General features: G+C 38.1%; 1 protein-coding gene across 1 annotated transcript in view; it reads left to right on the top strand.

Annotated features, from left to right (window-relative positions):
• The window catches only part of PIGK (phosphatidylinositol glycan anchor biosynthesis class K), a 71,230-nt gene that overhangs the window by 14,157 nt on the left and 38,077 nt on the right, over positions 1-18,996 (top strand). The window contains exon 9 of the mRNA XM_075711029.1: positions 2,020-2,192. Coding sequence (XP_075567144.1) covers positions 2,020-2,192 — 173 coding nt within the window. The remainder of the gene's footprint in view (positions 1-2,019; positions 2,193-18,996) is intronic.

The raw sequence follows: 18,996 nt of genomic DNA, 5'->3' as shown, positions 1-18,996 counted from the left end.
TCACAGGGAGGATAACAGAAAGATTTGATCTGCCCCTGTCTTTTCCTTAGCAGCTGTGTGATACTCTGCCAACAAGAGAGTTGGGAATTGTTAAAAAAGAGCTCAGTGGATATGTGTGCTTGTATGCTTCAGTTAAGGTAAAAGTGAAAGTGAGCTGAAGTCTCCCTGGACCAGCAGCCTAATGCCATATACTTACAGGCTTAGACAAAAAAGACAAGGTATGAAAGAGAAACTGTAATCGAGCAGAAGGGAGGAATGGGGAGATAGACTCTGTCCTCCATGAAGGAAAGCCAGGTACATTGTTTCCCCTCTGGGAAACTTTTTAAATGTAGGCCTCCGTCGTAAGAGAAGGAGCCACACAAGCCTGTGCATTTTATGTCAGACTGAGCACAAAATTTCTGCTAGGAAGTATGGACTGAAACTCACAGGTTTTGTCAGTCATGATCTGGGATAATTGAGGCTGCATCTGCATTGAGCTAGTTAGGACCTGTGATTTTGTCCTGAGAGTGCAACCTTCTAAGAACTGACCCAAGATGTAATTGGGTATATGAGCTCTAGGTCCAGTGACTGATGAACCTGTTTGTGAAAATCACTTGGAGAACTTACAATTAAGGAAGATGAGCACCCATGTCGAGGGCGTCCTTCATAGTCCTGTACATTAATCTGTTCTGTTAAATATTCTTTGTTGCTGGAACATACAAGGACTCAGATAACCTACGCTGTTAGCTGGTGGTCTGCGGGTTGCCCATCAGACAGTTGAACGGACAGCAACATTTGCTCATGAAACTGTGCAGAGCACTGTAGAGCTAGCGCCTCTGCCTAGCAGGGATGTGTGTCTAGCTCCTGTGTCTAGTAGGGTTGTGTGTTTGGTTGTGAAGTGCCTTCTAATGACTGAGGCATGAGCTCAGCATCCCAAGATCATCAAGGAGGCTAGAGAGAGTGAGGCCTTGGGCTGCATTTCATGGCACTTTAAGCTCTGTAGCATTATTAATAAAAATACAAGCCAATTATTATTTATTATATTACATTATAGGCATTACAAGATCCCTTGAAATAAGGAATCTGTCCAGATGGGAAATATTAGAGACTTTTGTGGCAAGTGTGGTAGGATGTGTGGAAAAAGGCGTTGTGTGCAAAACGCATTGGTTTTGCCTTGAATATCTGCTGAGTACATAACAATCTTGTTATTTAATAGGCATGCTGTCTTGTCAGATGTTCTAAATGCTACAACAAATCTGCTGCTGTTGCATCTATTTATTTTCTGCAAATGTACCTTTATACAGAATTGAGTCCATTGAAAACAGTTTGTTAGTGCTGTTCTTGTCTTCCAGGTGTTGCAATGTGTGCTGGATATAGTGGGTCTGATATGTAGAAAAAATGCATAGGTAAAATAAATAATAAGGTATATAGCTAATTTGTAGGTTTTACAGGATGCTTCTGTGAACTTAATGTACATAAAATAGCTTTGATATTTGAAGATCCTAATTCTGCATTAATTTGCAGGCTATAAACTAGAAATAAGACTAAGAGATTTTTTCCTTTTCAATCAAAATGTAAATTCTTGCTTCTTTATGAAGCCTTTACTACTAGCTACTTATCAAGGCTTTAATTATTTAATCTTATTTAATCTTGACTGCCTCCCTTTGGTAAATATGAAGAATTTATACCCACTTGTGCTTTCTGGAAGGCTGTAGCAGCATTGCTGCGTCAATATTCAGAAATACATTTGTGCATTTAATCAATTAGATGTAATTGATGGTTGGTTTTCACAGAAGTATTTCTAAACTCAAATGGCATAACTGTGAGGATAAAGGTTTTCTGAAATACATGATCAAGGTGTTTATGCCTTTTAATGTTTTTGTTCAATCATTTTTTTTCAGCTGTGGAGCTTGTACTGAAATTAATGCAAGTTGTGTGTGGCATTTATCTTTCTTTTTATAGCCATTTCATTTTGGAAGGTATATGTAGAGACTGTTGATGAATGAGGGACAGGATATGATTGTCCATCTTGGTTTCCAGTTTCAGGTCTGTCCAAAAAGTTTGTGTGTTTCCACTCCTGGGCACCGAACTGATCTCTTTCAGCGAGACCCGCAAAATGTTCTCATAACAGACTTCTTTGGCAGTGTGAGAAAGGTGGAAATTACGACAGAGAGAATTTCTTTGGATGGTGACTTAGCTGGTTTTGAAAGCAAGTAAGTAGTCATTATTTAGACTTGATTTGTATAGCTCTGTGCCACAGAAACAAAGCAGTCGTATAACTGTCAAGGAAAGAACAACTCTGATTTGCTGTCATTTCTTACAAAGAACCAGGGAGTTAGTATGGACCTGCTACTACTGATAAAGTTGGGGTTTGTCAGCTGAAAACTTTGTTTAAAAATGCTCACCCCTTTATTCAGTCTTGCAAATAAATACTGCTAAAGACCAAGGCATGGATGTCAACAACAAAAAAAATTAGTCTAAACTTTTCTTTCTTCCTTAACATTTCTTCTTTAATGTGCAGAAACATTTTGCTACTGTAAATTCCTGCTTCTAATAGTTTAGTCCCTCGGGTAAGCTATGAGTATAAGCCATTAGGTAGTTTGTTTCATAACAGCTAGCTTTTTAATAAATGCTTTGTTTCGGTTCTGTGAATTCTCTGGCTTTTGACACTAACTGTCCTGAGAATTTCTGTTGCTGAGATGCTACTGTTCATTTGAATAAAACTGCTGGTGCAAGTTCATTGATAGAAGTTGTAACAGGGCTTCCATTACTTTGTGGATGAAAAAAGAATTATAAACTGCTTTGTATTTTTGGTATTCTGTTGCCACCTATTGGGAACATGTAAAGGAAGATGTGCTTGTACTGTGGAGTTTATTTAGCATTGTACTTCCATTTCTGTTGCATCTTTCATGTTTCATTATACTGTCCTCTAGGAGGGGAAAAAAAATGGATTGAAATAGTCTGCTATACCAGGGATGAAGTATTTTTCAATGCATAAATTTATGTAAATTGTTTTCTACCTTGTTGTTTACTGTTGCTCAAATCAAAGAACAAGTTAGTGGATAGCAGTTTTATTAATTTTGAAGTAGTCGGGGAGGTTTAGACTGGACATTAGGAAGCATTTCTTTACTGACGGGGTAGTCAAACACTGGGACAGGCTTCCTAGAGAGGTGGTCAATGCCCCGAGCCTGTCAGTCTTTAAGAGGCATTTGGACAATGCCCTTAACAACACGCTTTAACTTTTGGTGAGCCCTGAATTGGTCAGGCAGTTGGACTAGATGATCGTTGTAGGTCCCTTCAAACTGAAGTTGTCTAGTCTATTCTAAGGATAACTGTATATCTGGTCCTCATAATTAAAAATATCCTACACGGTTTAGTGTATTCCATATTTCATTTTCATACTGTATTTTTATCTGTATCATGAGCGTTAGTACTAGCTATATATATTTTAAGCTAATTTTGTGACTCCTTAGTTTAGAATAGTATTTAGTGACACTAAATCTGTTTTTTCTCTGAAGAATAAAAAAGCTTTTGGCAAAAACCAGACATTTTGCCAGTCAAAAAACATGATGAAATTTACTTATGTGGGTTTCTAATTTGTGTACAATTAAAAGGAAAAATAGGTTTTGGATGACTTTACTGTTCTAAAACAGGAAATGACTGGTTGGGATTTTCAGCTTTTGAGTTAGTTTGTTGCCAATATATGAGGGTTTTTTTAGGGATCAGACACGCTACTGGGTTGGACCCATGGAAGCAATGTTGAGGAATGGGCACTCATGCACAGAGAGCAATATTATCCTTGTGAAATGTTCTGACATTTAATGAAAGCTGTCTTACATTATAATGGCAATTCCGGTTAACTTAAATCTGTGAAATTGGAAGGGATGGGAGCATGCTGGTTTAATAGCTAAATAGTTCTCCTTTAGCTTGAGAGAGTCTTTGAGAACAGGTATGCCTAGGAATGGAAGCACACAGCAGCAGCTTATGGAATACTGCCTTGCATCTGTAACATGTATGACCATTTTTAAGTAGTCTTGTGTAAAACAGGAAGTTATTCATTGCACTATATTCAGATACAATTTTCCAAAAAAGTACTTCAGTTCTCAGTTTCTTGTTACCACTTTGGAAGAGTATATAGAGAGTGGTTTTTTTAATGGAGAAAAAGTATGGACTTTGTAGAAACATGCTGGAAAATTGTAGTATAGCTGTATAGATAGTGATGTGGAGGAGTGCTTAGTAAATTCCTTAAACAGAATTCTGAAGCTAGTACCTCTTGGTATGACAGAGATCTGTTTTGCTACAACAAATTTAAGAATTATAGCTTGAAGTGAATTTGTTAATTGAAAATTTTAATGCTTTTTAAAAATGCAGTTTTGGAGGGTCTGCCGTGCAAGAACTAGTTACTCTGGTTTTATTTAAAGAATATTATAAACATTAGACGCATCTATTTCTGAGGCTGTTAAGAAGTCGGAACACTTCACAAGTTATGTGATCTTCGAATAGTTGCTACCTAGATTGCCCCAAATTAATACAAGAATGACCCTTGAATGAAAGAATGTGAGTGCATATTCTTAACCTCCTGGGTGTTAGTTAAACCATTCTGTGCCTTTTGGGTATGTGATGGCTGTTGACGCTCCAGATTGCACTCTTAATGTAAAACAGCTAGGGAAAGATGGGGTTAACATAGCCTGGTTTATTCTTTTTGGTGTCATTGGGAGAGATCTAAAGCAAGCTTATTAAAAATGAATAATCCTTCCAAATTAGTCATGAATAATCTTGTTCATGCCTAATATTGTTTTAAAAGCCCTTGTGAAGAGGAAGAAAGTCATGTAGAATTGAACTTGTGCCCCTTAAGGGTTTGCAAGAAGTATTTACCAGGAAGTAGCTGATAGATCACAAATACAAAATACAAATTTTGATGTCTTACATTGGTTACTGAGTGTGCAGATCTTCTTTTATTCTGACAAAATCTATGCAGAATCTTAGGTCTTTTCTTTTTTTCTGTATTACATTCCAGTTACTTTTTTTTTCTTAAAAGATAATTTGCAGAGGTTTTATTGGTTTAATATTTGATATAGTCTCCTGGCTTCATTCCTTTATGAATCCTTTCCTCTTTGTTTTATTCTTCTCTCAATGTTAGCTTGATACCCTTGTCCTTTTCTTTTCACACACTGGTGGCAGTAGAATGCTGCAGGATATTCGTGTTAGGGAGCATAACCGGAAAATGAAATACAGACCTCTGATGCAGTCTTAAGTAGTCCATGTTAGATCTGATTTGTTTGTTTTAAAGCTGCAAGTGTCACATGTGCAGATAAGGGCATTAAAAAACAAATGAACAAAAGAGATAAACCACTGATTACACAGATAATGGGTAAAGAAGATGCTGTCATGTGAGGCACGATCATGTATTGAGATCATGCTGCTGGCAGACTGTTCCAAGTTTTCATCTAACCCACTGCTGTGACTTTGCCAAATCTTTTCAATAGAAGGTGGGTTGTTTTTTTTTTTTTTTTCTTTACACAATTGCTTAGCAATTACTTCATAATACGGATCCACTCCCAAACTCAGTGTGAACTGTAGCTATGCAACCAGATCAGAACCGGCAGCTTCACGTTGAGCACAAGCTGTGACATTTGACGAGTGAGGCCTTTGAAGTTTCCCTCCTGGCTGAGACTTGTACAAAGAACAACTACTAATTAACCAAAAGAAGTGGCTTGCTTTCTGTCCACATAGTAGTAGGTGAATATTTATAAGTAAAAGCTTTAAAAAATAAAAAGAAGAATCCTCTGCTGTTTCCTTTCTTCATAGCAGTTTCAGTCTAAGCTCTGCTCACTTCAAAGGGCTTGTTCTGCAGCTGCCGCAGTCCTGGCTGGATTTGTAGCTGCCAATTTTAGCAGAAAACCTGACAGTCTAGGGGCTCTGGGGCTTCAGCTGATTATATTTTGTCTAAATCCCCATGAAAGAGCAACAAGTAAACATTAAGGAGCAGAAGAAATCCTGCATCTTTGGAGAAGGAGCCTTGCAGGGTTTAGTACATCTAATAACTTAGGAGTGTGTCTCTTAAACTTGGATTGTAATGCTACAGCCAGTTGGAAGGCTTTCTCCTTTTCAGCTCCTATCATGAGGAAAAGATGTGTATCAGCAGAAAGCGTTGGTAAAAATTGGGATGGATATTTCTCTTGAGGGTAGTAAGAAGTGAATTAAAGACAGCATCATATAAAACCATCCTAGTTTCATTGCTTTTGAGAATTGGGCTTCATATTTAATACTTCTGTTAAGAAGAATTGTGGTACTACTGGCAGCGACTGTTTTCCTAAAAATAAATAGATTGGCCACTTGGGTTAGGAAGGATGCTTTTGTAACAGAATAATTGTGAGTAATTGGTTCATGTGCAGTATGTTAGTGGCTAATGTTCTCTCAAGCTACTTTTTTGTGTTAGTGTCTCTTTTCCATCTCTTTCTTGTCCTTTCTTCTTTTCCACCAGTTATTTTCAGTTTGTGCTTGGTAAGTAAAGCTGCTGTTGGGTGTTTCTGAATACATGGGGGTCCAGTTTGGGAACCAATAGGTAATTTTTTTGGCTGGTAGATGCTGTTCAGCTCAGCGGGCTTTTCTTAAAATAAAAAAGGCTGGGTTTGTTCTGAGCCGTTCATTTTTTACCAGATGCCTCAGAGTTGTAATTCTTCTAAGTTTTAATAAATAATTTTTAGGACTAATTCTGAAAGCTCTTGTTCTCTGGGAAATTCCCAGTTCTCATTCGCATCCTGACTGACTGCGATCAGCGATAGGTTTATGGCAGCTCCCCGCCCCCCGCCCCGCCTTGTGCGAAGGCTTTTGAAGAGAAAAGTGGCCGCCTTCGTTGGGGTGGCGGGACGTGCTCCGCGCTGCAGGGGTGCCTTCGGGCTGCCCTCCGCAAAGCGCCGGGGGTGGCGGCGGCCGGGCCCCGCCGGTGCCGCGGGGGGGAAAGCGGTGAAGGGGCGGGAGGCGGCGGGCCCGGTGGCGGGCGGGGGCCGCCAGGCGGCAGCACCGCAACGGGCGAGCTCCCGCCGCCGGGGGCCGAGCGGCGCCGGGGGGCCGGGGGAGGCTCGCTCCTGGCGGGGTGGGGGGTTCTCGGCCGCGTTGTGATCGGTTTGAGAGTGCCGTAGGGGGGGAAGGACAGGAGCTGAACCTCTGTTGTTGTTCGGTGTAAACTTGAGGGGATAACGTAGGGTGTTCATTTTATTTTCCACTTTTCCCACTGGACGGCAATCTTGCGGAGACGTAATGCGTTTCAGAGTAACGTATAAATAAAGCACCTAGAAATTAGCTGGCCTCTACTAATCTGTACTGAATTGACAGTGGGGTTACGAAGCTGTTAACACCAGGTAGCATTGTTTTTCTGCAAACATCCTCAGGTGGATTTCATAATTTTTTTTTTCCTTTTTTTCCCACAAAACAGGCTAATCAGTTACACATGTAGTATATTTTCCTCTAATGTCTTACTATTATGGCAGGATGAATTTGTAAGTGTGGCTTTTTTGATCCATGTGTGTTTTAATAGCCTACGATAATGAAAAAAGATGGGTGAACTAATACTTGCTGTTAAATATTATTGCTATATTTCGTAAAGTATTTTGTGAATATATTTGGGTTTTCTTTGCTTGCCTAGAGATAGATCAATATATACATATGCACATATACATACGCTCCCAGCTCCTATACCTGTTAGTGTAAAAGAACTTTTCAAGGTAATGCAACGAAAATTAATATGAAGGCTATAGTAGCAGAAATTATGTAGGAGGGTATGATTTCACTAGTGTAACATCAGTATAAAATAAATAAGGATGACTGACAATAACAAAAGGAACTGCAGGTATAAATTATGTTGGAAAGACTTTAAATACAATAAAGTGTTGTTATGCTTGGTAATTACAGCGCCCTATTTAGCAAGATATTTTGAAAAGCAGCTTTGAACAATATATTATTTGTTGATTTGAAAGGATTTTTTTTTGACCATGCTTTTTGCCAGATTGTGGGGTTTGGCACGAAAATAAGTTTTGTTGCAAAACTATAGCTCTTGAGTCAGATATTCTTTGGTCTTTTTTCTTTCTTTTTTCCCCCTCTTCCTCCAACTGCTAGTGGGGTTTTGTGTGGCATCCTGCATTTCTTCTACGAGAAATCTTCAACTGTTAGTACCAGGTTGTGCTTCTATCATTTCACATTGTTTTCAGCAGAACGCTACTTTGCTGTACCTACATACAGTTAATCTTACATATGATTTTAATAGACATTAACATCAAAACAAACATTTTGGTCTGTAGAGGTGCTGTGAAGCACATGCAAGTCAATGGCAGTATTTTTGTTATCTTCAGCTTTTGAATCAAGTCGAGTGACTTGCGTATGCCAGTTGACTTATACACATAATAGTGTTAGGTAATAGACAGGTAATGTCTAAAATTGTTGCATGGCGGATTTAGAAGGAGGTCTTAAGTAAATCTAGTAGATTTTGACATCATCTAGATAGCTGAGAATATCCAGAAATCACAGGGTGTTCAGTCTAGGGTTTTTTTATTTTGTTTTCCTTTACCCACTCCTTTTTACACCTTTCCTATGTAGCATTCTTACTTTGCCTCGTTATTTCTTCTTATTTTGTCTCATTATTTCTTCTTCACCTCTTCTCCCTTGTGTGATCTTTACCTGCTATTATTTTTGCAGTTGAGTGGGCTGCTCTATAATTCTAGTCTCCTGAAGTGCTCATTAGTCTTTCTAGTGCTCTTTATATGGAGGTCCTGGCTTGATCGTCTTGCTTTGCTGTCCAGGTGCTAAATACAAATTAATGTCTGTTCTTAGAGGTACTTCTGTAGTTGCGTACTGTATGTCACCGCTCACAAAGACCATGCAAACAGCTGTAGTATTTGGTGTAAGTCTGACCAGGAAATACGTTCATGTAATTTTGGCATGTTTTCAGCACTTTGAGATAGCATGATAATTTCAGTAAAATTCTATTACTGTTATTCCTGTCAAAAGTACCAGAGCTGCTGTTGATGTTTGTTAGGATACACTTTTTGTGTGATTAAGAAGAAAATTTCTAGGAAGTAGAAAAATGGGGGGCAAAGAGCAAGCAGGCAGCTTGAAACAGTGATTATGGGACTGTTAGGTCTTTGGGATTTAGTGGCCAAGCATACATTAGCATTCCTTATGTCCCAGAAATTAATCTGGGCACATAACTATTAAGTCTCCGGAGCTCAAACAACATTACTGGGTTTTTTGGTTTGGTGGTTGGTTGGTTTGTTTGTTTGTTTGTTTCAAATATGGTATTAAGGCATATGCAAATGCTCTTAGTCTTTCCCTGTTTTGATATTGTGAAAAAGCTTACACTTGTTTTTTGAGTGCACTGAGGGATTACCTTCCAGACGGTCAGAGATTCCTGCCACTGAAAGTTCATGTCTTGTCCAAAGCTGTGGGGGAGAAAGGGGCATTTTGCCTTCGCAACACATTTATATAACTCATGGCTAAAAGACCATAAAATGAACTCTTATCTGCATCTCCTAGCCCTCCCAGTAGGAGAGATTTTTCTCAAGTCAGGTGTGTGGTGGACCAAAACTCTTGTCATAGAGCTATTAAATTTATTACTTAAATACAAGTCCTTGAAGCCCTGTTGTTGATTGTGGTAAGCTGCCGGATGGTCTGGAAGATAGTAAGATGTTTCCCTGCACTGCTTATTTCTGAAGGCTCTACTACACTGAGAGAAGTTACACTTCATAGTGAGCATACTAAGGGCCCTAGTTCTTTAGCAAAATAGTGAAATGTTGAGTTGTGAGAGGAGAACTCCAAAAAAAGCATTGTGTTATTGCTAGGCATCTTTTTTCTATCCAGCTAGCTGTTTGAATAGACTAGTGTGAATTTCTGGCAACGGGAGAGCAAGGAAGTCACAATTGCATCAAAGGATGGGAAGAAAACGAGAGGTGATTACAAAAGGAGATTCTGACCAGATAAAGAAGTGGATTTACAGATGGCTTGCTGAACACTGTTTAATACTACTTTACAAAATGAGATTGTTTTATGTGCATGGTCAAGGGTATCAGAAATCTATAGAAACTGTGGGAGGGGGAAATAACAGATGCTGAATACGTCTACCAAAGTGCCCAAGCTGCTACTAAGATTATTGTATGAAATTTGTAGGACAGCAGAATATTACCTGTGTGGTAAGATTGATTGTTCAGGAAAAGAAAGTAATTCTATAAACAAAGAACTTACTGCAAAATGGGATTTATTCAGCATTTTTGCAGGCAGAAGACCATGATTGTATGAAAGGTTGGTAAATACAAGGAGAAACAAACAAAAAGTAATGAAACACAATAGAGTCTTTGCATCCCATGAAGCAGAAGAAGAAAAAAAGAGGGAAGTGGGGTACAAAGGGTGTTGGAGGAATAGCTATTCAGCGGTTGGATATGTTGTAGTGTCTTTTTGAATCCTAGCAAACTTAATTCAGTTGGCTCCAGTTACTATTTAGAGCTTCCTGGGGCTGCAAGGGAAGATAGTGGCAACTGTGGATGTTCAGCTTTCACAGAATGTGAACAGCCCATCTCCATTGTGACAGTTACCATTAAAAAAGCAAGACTAAATTGGCCACAACTTTACATAACATTGAAAAAGAACTAAAAAGCCTGAAAACCCCTTAGTCATCTGCCTAGAGGTCAGATCTGACTTGGAACATAAAGACAGGCAGGATTTTTCTTTCACAAAATGAACTGGAAGTTCCTAGTGTGCGTATGTATATAGAGGCGTGTTCATATTTTGTAATATAGCAACCAGAATTTATTGCCACTGAAAGCGGTATATTCTCGTATCATAATTGGAACATATTTTCATTGCAAACTGAAATTACTAGGTTTTTATATAGCCAAACTATATTTATGTTTCTTATGGATGCAGGAATGGTTCAAATCATTGGACTTCCAAAAAAATAGCAATTGAAACCACCAGTATTGTTTAGGGAATTGCACCTTCATGTTGTACATACTATACGGAATTAGTGAGAGCACAGCATTACCTGAATAGCATTCTGGTGACTGGCAGGAATGAGGATTTGGAAGCAAATTGGGAGAGGGAGAGTGTGTCTCCCTCCTACCCCTGCTGAGTGTTCAGGCATGAAAAGTTCAATCCAGTAGTTCCCAAGAGAAGGCAAGACCACAGTGGAGGCTAGGATTTCCTTTCCTGTGGGGAGGGGAAGAATAAATGTTGAGTATTGGTATTCACAGTTGCTTTAGCATAAGTTCCTTGAATTGTATGATAGCTATTTTAAGTTTCTATTCCTACTGGTTAAAAAACCCTGTTGCTGAAGTCTAGTTGACATATAAATTTGTTCTACTACTAAGGGAATGGTTGATCAGAAACTGAAAAAATTAACAATGTTGCACCTTCTTCCTGCCTCCTGTTGCTGGATTTTTAATTTTACAGTGGTATTTTCTGTGTAATTGCTATGTAAAAAATACAAAAAAGTCAATTCTGCAGGGACCAGATGCAGAGTAAAAGACTGAATAATGCTGGCTGTGCATTGGCACACTTCTAGACACTCTGATTGAAGGATAAAGAAAAACCCTGCTAATCTTTCAGAATAATCTTCAACAGACTGTAATCTTCAAGCTGATGGTGTCTTTTCACTCATATTATGTTTCTTATCTCAATATTTAATAAAATGTTTATTAGATTATTGTTTTTTCAGTAATGCATGAAAAATGGCAGATGTTTGGATTCATACAGCTTCAGAAGGTGTGTAGAAGGGTCCTCTGTAGAAGTGGGCTACCTCTTGTACTTACTCTGCAAAAAGTTTGAATTCACATTTAACATTAGGAATCTGAGTACCCCCATCAAGTTAACCGTTACTGAACGTGGTTTTGCTGGCCTGGGACACTGTATGTTCTTAAGCCAAAGCTGGCTCATTTATTCTGCTTAGAAAAGCCAAATTGGCCATCAGAGTAAGCCACTAAAATGCCTATCCCACATCACGTATCCATACCGTAGCTGCTCCCAGGTAGTTTGTTAGTCTGTGTAACTTGTACTCTGCTGGCATAGCAGAGCCTGCTGCCCTCGCTGGGAGGCAGATTAACTGCAAGGCGAGAACAGATGGTCTTTCTGCTCCTCGCTGAGGGCACTCTATCATGGAGGGGGCAGAGTTAATCTGCGGCTAGGACGTGCTAGCCAGAGTGGCTGAAGGCGTCCTGCTGGACTGCACGACTTGCTTTTCCGTTTGCGCAGACCCCATATGGGCTCTTAGAAGGACAGGAGGGCTGGGGCTGCTTGGTGCCAATATGTTTTCCCTGTGGCTGCCTTCCTGGAACTGCAGTCCAGGGCGACGGTTCTGCTGGCAGAAGCTTTCCTAACTAGAGACAAATCTGGTTTGCAGATTATACGTCTGAATTTCCTCCTGAGTAGCACAGTGCTCTGAAGGGTAGGAATGGTTAGATTTGCTAGGCAATCGGAACGATTGCTTAAGTGTAAACTGTGTGAAAGAAGCAGATAAGAGTATATTTTTCCTGTAGCTCCACAGTAGCTATTTAAATTTGACAGGCGAGGTAGTGCATCCAGTATTATAATTGTATTAAATAATTCGAATGAGATAAAAATGAGAAAGGGTTACTTGTATTCCTGGATGATTTCCAGTCCTGTGTTACCTGCAAGTGAGACATGTTGCCATAGGGAAGTTTCAGCCACTCTAGAATTTCAGTAAAATTTTTCTGTTTGAAATAGTAGGACAAAAGTTACATCTCTACATATTTAGCAATTTATGACTCATTTTAGTTTGTGAGAATATAACGAACCCTCTAGTTACTGTAAGGTTTGTCTCAATTTAACTGTAACATAATATTTAAGCTTCATAGTTCCCTACTGACTAGTATTTTTTTTTTCCTATTGGTTACTTAAGAGTCTGAACCATGACTTCCCACTAGAATAAAATAGCAATGAAGACTGCTTGCTGTAGGTCTGAATTTTATCTGGGGAATTGGAGCAGAACAGACACTAAGTGAAACTGCTCTAAATCTCAGCCATAGAGGACGTAACCTCTGTTTCTTCCTTAGCTGTCAAATAAGAGTGTCCTAGTTCCTTTTTCCTTTGTGTGTGGTTTCCCTCTGGTACAGTTTTTACTAATGGGTACTTTATTACAAATATTCTGAGCTGACTTCTATCTTAATAGATGCTTAGGAGCTTTTACAAATGTCTCCATAAAAATCTATGGTGTATCTGTAAAATGGATAAATCTGCACTCTGCTGTAATGTTTTAAAACTGAAACTGTGTATGCGCACAAAAAATGTGGTTAGATGGAAAATTGTCCTTAAAACAGAATATTTCTACGTGGTTTGCGAATCTAATGGCACTATTGAAAAATATTAGACTGCATATTAATCTGTGGGTTTACAAAGTAATTTAGGAAGGACAGGAGAAAGTATTATGCTAGCTGTGGCAGGAAGACTTTCCATGCCGTAGATTCAAAGGTGGTTTATGTCAGTCATCACTCTAAATATTTTATAGTAAGAATTGTTGTATGTTAAGTGATGTGTGTTTGTCTGTTCCATTACAATAAGCAAACAAGAAGCACCATGAAAACAGCTTCCCCAGTTGCCATTCCTGGGGATGCTTTCAGCAGCACTGGTGGCTGTTGAAAGGTTATGGAGAGGGACATGCCTCCAGTTTGGTGATGGAAAAAAAGATATGCTGGTGGTGTACATACTCGGCAAACAGAGGGCTTCCATTATTGGTCACAAAATTCTTATTGTATTGCACTGTCAGGGTTTTATGCAAACATAATTATTTCTTTAGCACCATGAGAGAGTACGCATGAGTCATTTGGTAATTATGTGCCAAATTATGACTGTTCTTAAATTCATCTAATACTAAATATAAAGCATTTAAAATTACAGTGCAGTTCTTAAAAGATTTTCATTATCACTGTATTGAATTTTGTGTACACATATGTGAGTTTTATGGCTTGTAATGATAGATGCAAAAGATGCCTTAGAATAATAGTGATTACTAGTGTGACATGGAATTTATTTATGGTAGTACATCACCCAAGAGGTACTTAGATGCGTTTTTAGAAATCCTAGATAATTGTTTGTTACTGATGTCTAACTGTTTCTTTCCTCTTTCTCTGGATGTAAAATGAAGTCCTTTACAAGACACATTGAGTCTGGGGAAAAAAAAACGAGGGAGGGGAGCTCATTTTACATGTCAGTGATTATATTATAAAATACAGCTATGGAACAGACCTAATCGCTCTATGACTGTTGCCTATATCTGGCTGTGAGCATAAGAGAAAGCTGTAGAAACTATGGCTGATACAGATATCATTAGAAAGGAAATCCCACCTACTGAGGAAATCCCACCATCTTTTAATGTGCCAAATGAATATGCAACCTGCACATGGTAACAAACTGAAGTCTCAGTAAAGCTCGTGTAATATAAATTGAAACGGGGAATAATTAATGTGTTAATGCATTTTGTGCCTACTGTGCTCATCTAGTAATCAGATTATATTGCTAAATGTAATCAGAATTGTACAAAAGAATAATTACATAATAAAGCTAACTTCACCAGAAATTTGAAAAGAAACTAAATTGCTGAAATGAAGTGAAGCAAATTGTAGATTATTTATTCTCACTGGTAATCGTCCTTGTAAAATAAAAGAGTAATTTTTAGGTATGCTTCTTTTCAAACTGAATTGAAAAAAAAATTTGAGAGGAGGGAATCAGGAAATCAATATAATCAGAAATAATAGCAATATACATGTTAGTCATCTACCCAAGTCAAAAAACATAATGTGTTTCTGGTTATACAACCTGAAATTAAGGAAAATTTCCATATCCATAATATATGACAAAAAGGTGAATTATTATTGTTGATGCAAATGGATATTGAATGAAGCCCATGCCCAAACAAACTAATGCAAAATCATTCTCAGGGTTGAATTCTATGAAATAGTGATTTTTTTCTTAGCTTGTGAATCCTTTTTTTTTTTTTTTGCTAATATTATTGATATTCCTTAAGAGGATGACAGTATTAAAAGTGAATTAATTTTACTAGAGGTTGTTTCAATAGCATACTGTACTGAACTGGACCAAACTGTCTCCAGCATGGCCCTGCCTGCATACATTCGGAGTAAAGTTAGCGGCTAGATTCAGGTAAACACACTAGAGTAGAACTTTAGTCCAGGAATGCTACTTTTGGACCTTATTTAATGAGTGAGGTAGTTAATCTGTTTGTTGCTAATAGCTTGGTATGGATTTATGTTTTTAAAGCTCAGTCCTGTATGTTGGATGAATTTTGTGTAATTATTTAATCAGCTCGGTCTGACTGAATCACTGTTACTTTTCATGAGTAAGTTGGTAAATGCTCATGAGAGGTGCTTCCTATCTGGAGCAGAAAAAGATGAGATTGTCCTGTAGAAAATATCAAGAGAGTATCCCCTTTGCAATTAATTCAAGGAAAAGAAAAAACTTCAAGAACAAACCCACATTGAAGAATTTAGCCCTAACCTTAAATATTCTTGGAAAAATAGGTTTAAAAATAGAATCTTAGTGAAGAGTGTTTGGAAATGGCTCAAGCCTTTGCACATACTTCATCTGTTTGTTGGCATATGCAGATTGTTTCCTGTAGGTTATAGATCAACTTGATAACAGACTAGGTGCTAATCTTAAGAAATATTTTATTAAAGTAACCAGAAGTATTTTTTTTTTTTGTGTTACAGGGAGATTTGAAATGATGTTAATCTGCAGTGATAGTGCGGAGCTTAAGCACATTTAGTGGTTGCAGAAAATGGCTCGGTTCCCATTTTGTTTAGTTGTGTCCTGCTTAGTCTACATGAAACAATAGTGGTTCACTTTCTTTCCAAAAAAGTTACCACACAAGGCCTTTTGTTCCTTAAGTGTTACTGTTTATAAATACTGCTTTATCTTACATTTAGTGGTGCATTAATTACCTGAATAATGTCCAGATTAAAAGAAAGAAAGAAATGTACTCCGACATTTAAAGAACAAACCAAAAAAACTCCACTTCAATTGCTAGTTTTCAAAATTTAGCAAAACTTACCACTTTTCCAGTTACTGCTGTGAAATAGCAGGACTCTCATCTGGTACTGTATGCAGCACCTTAGTCAAGGAACTATTGTTATAGAGCAGATAAGATTAAAAAAGTCATTGGGTTTGATGAAAACCTGCATGAACAGTGGGGAAAAAAGCCAAAGTTACCATAGCAACCACCAGTGCTTTAGACAGAAGCTAAGTAAAGAGAGGAGAAATGTAACAGAAAATATGAGGGCTATTTCATAAAGCATTAAAAAATAAAAATGAAATTTTAAGGCAAATATGATTAATACTCAGCTTTTATCACTTAAATGCCTGATAAGCAGCTGATTGTCTTTAAAATAAAAATATGAGGACCAGTATTAATAAAGAAGTTTTAGTGCTGGAGTCTGTTAGACCCTATTAAGGAGGTACTTTTGTGAATTTGGTGGAAAAATGAGTGAAAGTTTTATGACTTGGGGGGGGGGGGGGGGGGGGTGTCCTTATATTCTTCCCTGCAGATGGTTTTCTGAATAACTGCAGTCTTAACCCGTGTGGTAGAATAGGCTCTGAAAATGCCTTTCATGATATAAACATGACCAAAAGTCTTCCTAATAAAAGCGGTCCCACGGTGGGAATACTGCGAGTTCTTCATGGGATGGTACGTTGGGTCAACTGACCGTGTAGCACTCCTTTCAGTACAGGAGTGGCAAAGGCAGCTTTAAAATTCTTGGACATCAAAATTTGAAGAAAGCAGCGTTGATATGTTTAGGGGTGAGAGTTGCCCATATATAAAGGCTTTAGGTAAAAGAATGTGCAGCCAGTCGCCTGTGCCTTTGTGTCTGAACCTGTGTTCTGATATCGGTGATTAATTTAAAGGCTGAGCTTTGGTATTTTTTTTGTCTTTTTGAATGGAGTCAGCATTCTACAGTGATTTGATATTGAGTATGAAGTCTAGTGGTTTGCCTATATATTGCTTCACAGTTGTGCAGAATTAGATTTTTATGTGGGTGAACATCAAATGTACATGGGATAAGATTGCAAGCATTGTTTCTTTTCTACTTCCTATGCAGCTATTAAGTGTTAAATTTGATCTTAGTCCTCATAGAGCAAAACAGCCCATGTTGAAAACTTAAGCAAATAAGAAAACTATGAAAATGAAAAATGCACTTCAGTGTTTTATCCTGAAAAGAGTGCTTTGTATGACTATTGAAACAGTCTAAAAGTTCGAGTACAAAAAGGGAAACAGAAAGCACTTTATCATTTGTTTAAAATACAGTCTGACTCTGCTCTTGCCGTCTCTTCGAAGGACTGTGTTGGTGTCTGCTTGGTTGCAGCACAGTTATCCTCTGATATTGTTAGAATATGATTCTGTCGTATAGTGGTAGGTAGTACCTAACTGTCCTAGACAGTACCATAGCCTGGGGCTTTGCATACACGTCAGTGCAGTTGTTACTAGTGTCTGTTTCTTCTGGGAAACAAGGCATTGTTTCCGAAAAAAACAGATTTTGGTTATTTTATAAACCACAGCAAAATGAAAATGTTTTCCTCTCCTCCTTGCTCGTATGGAAGTTTATAGAAGGGTAAAAAGTTTTGCATTATTCCCCAAAGTCTTCCTGTGAATCCAAATAAAACACTTGTGATAAGTTCCTTATTGTAAAGTGGGCATAGTATTTTTTTTCTCCTCTGATATTATATGAATTACAAATATATGTCTACATTAAAGTGAGAACTGATACTGGTTAAGCTGAAATAATGAATGTTGTAGAGAAGAAAGGCAGTCTGAATTTCTGTAAATGCTTAAGGTTCCTAGTCTGAAAAACAAGTAGGAGATCTAGAAACACTTTGGCAATGATCTCTTACGTATTTAATTGCCCTGTCTAAAAAGACACTCGGTAGTATCTCTAGAGCATGATTTATGCTCCAGATTAAATGCAACAGATTTTTACTACAGTATATAAATTTCGCTTTAGGAAAAACTACGAGGAAAATGCATTCTAGATCAGTTCACCTATGCCATTCAGGACTTGTATTTAAATATTTAATGAACTCTTGTCTGTATCAGGTTGGGGTTTGACCTGAGAAAAGGGCTTTCTAGTGTGGCTGGGCTTCATGTAGTAAAGTTTTGTGTTGGGACAAGGCATTATAAAGCAGCCAACTTTGAAGCACAAGCTGGAGTGGAGCAACCAGGAACCTTTATAAAAAAAGCAGTGTAGGTGCTGGTTCCTGCTGCAGTTGGACTTTGGCACAGGTGGTTGCTGCTCCCTGCTGAGCCCTCTTTCCTGCAGACAGAGCCCTTTGCACCGTGTGCCTGCCTCTGCTAGAGGCGTGATCCAAAAGCCCTGTAGAAATCTTCCAAATCTCAGTATGCGGCCTTGTTATCACGTAACACAATCTGTTAGACTATTGAGGTATGTATGGTACGCCCTGACAAGGTACTGTTGATGTGTGTTTCAAGGTAGAAACTCATAAACATTACGTTCTGAAATAGTTTTCTGCAACATCTCTGTTAAGTTCCTGCCGAGCTTGTTTAACACAAGCAAAATAGGAATTGTTTTCTAGCCTGGTTTTTTGTGCTATGTTTTTATAGATGTGTGAAAACTTAGAAGTGTAGTGCTGTTAGTGGGTTGTGCAGGCTTGAAATATGAAGCACGATGTGAGAAAATGTGGTCTGTCACTAATGTCATGAGGTAGGAACACGACTGAACTCTGACTGTTTGGGTAGATTAAACTAAACCCCACTAGGTGGTGCAAGCAAATAAATCACCTTGCCAAATACTTCGCTCCAGATGAATAAATTTGGGGAAAGGGTGTCTTTCACTAAATTAAAATACAGTCTTTGTTTTTTGATTTGTGATTATTTATAGTAGTTACTAAATTTTTACATTTAATTCTGTCTTAGACTGCTCTTTCCATATACAAGAAAAAAGTGCATTCTGGTTTTTGCTTAGACTTGCATATCTGCCTTTCTTGTAGTGTAGG

This window comes from Pelecanus crispus, chromosome 5 (genome assembly GCF_030463565.1).
Source record: "Pelecanus crispus isolate bPelCri1 chromosome 5, bPelCri1.pri, whole genome shotgun sequence".
Classification (NCBI taxonomy): domain Eukaryota; kingdom Metazoa; phylum Chordata; class Aves; order Pelecaniformes; family Pelecanidae; genus Pelecanus; species Pelecanus crispus.
Note: the sequence above shows the minus strand (reverse complement) of the source record. Positions and strands in the feature narration are given on the sequence as shown.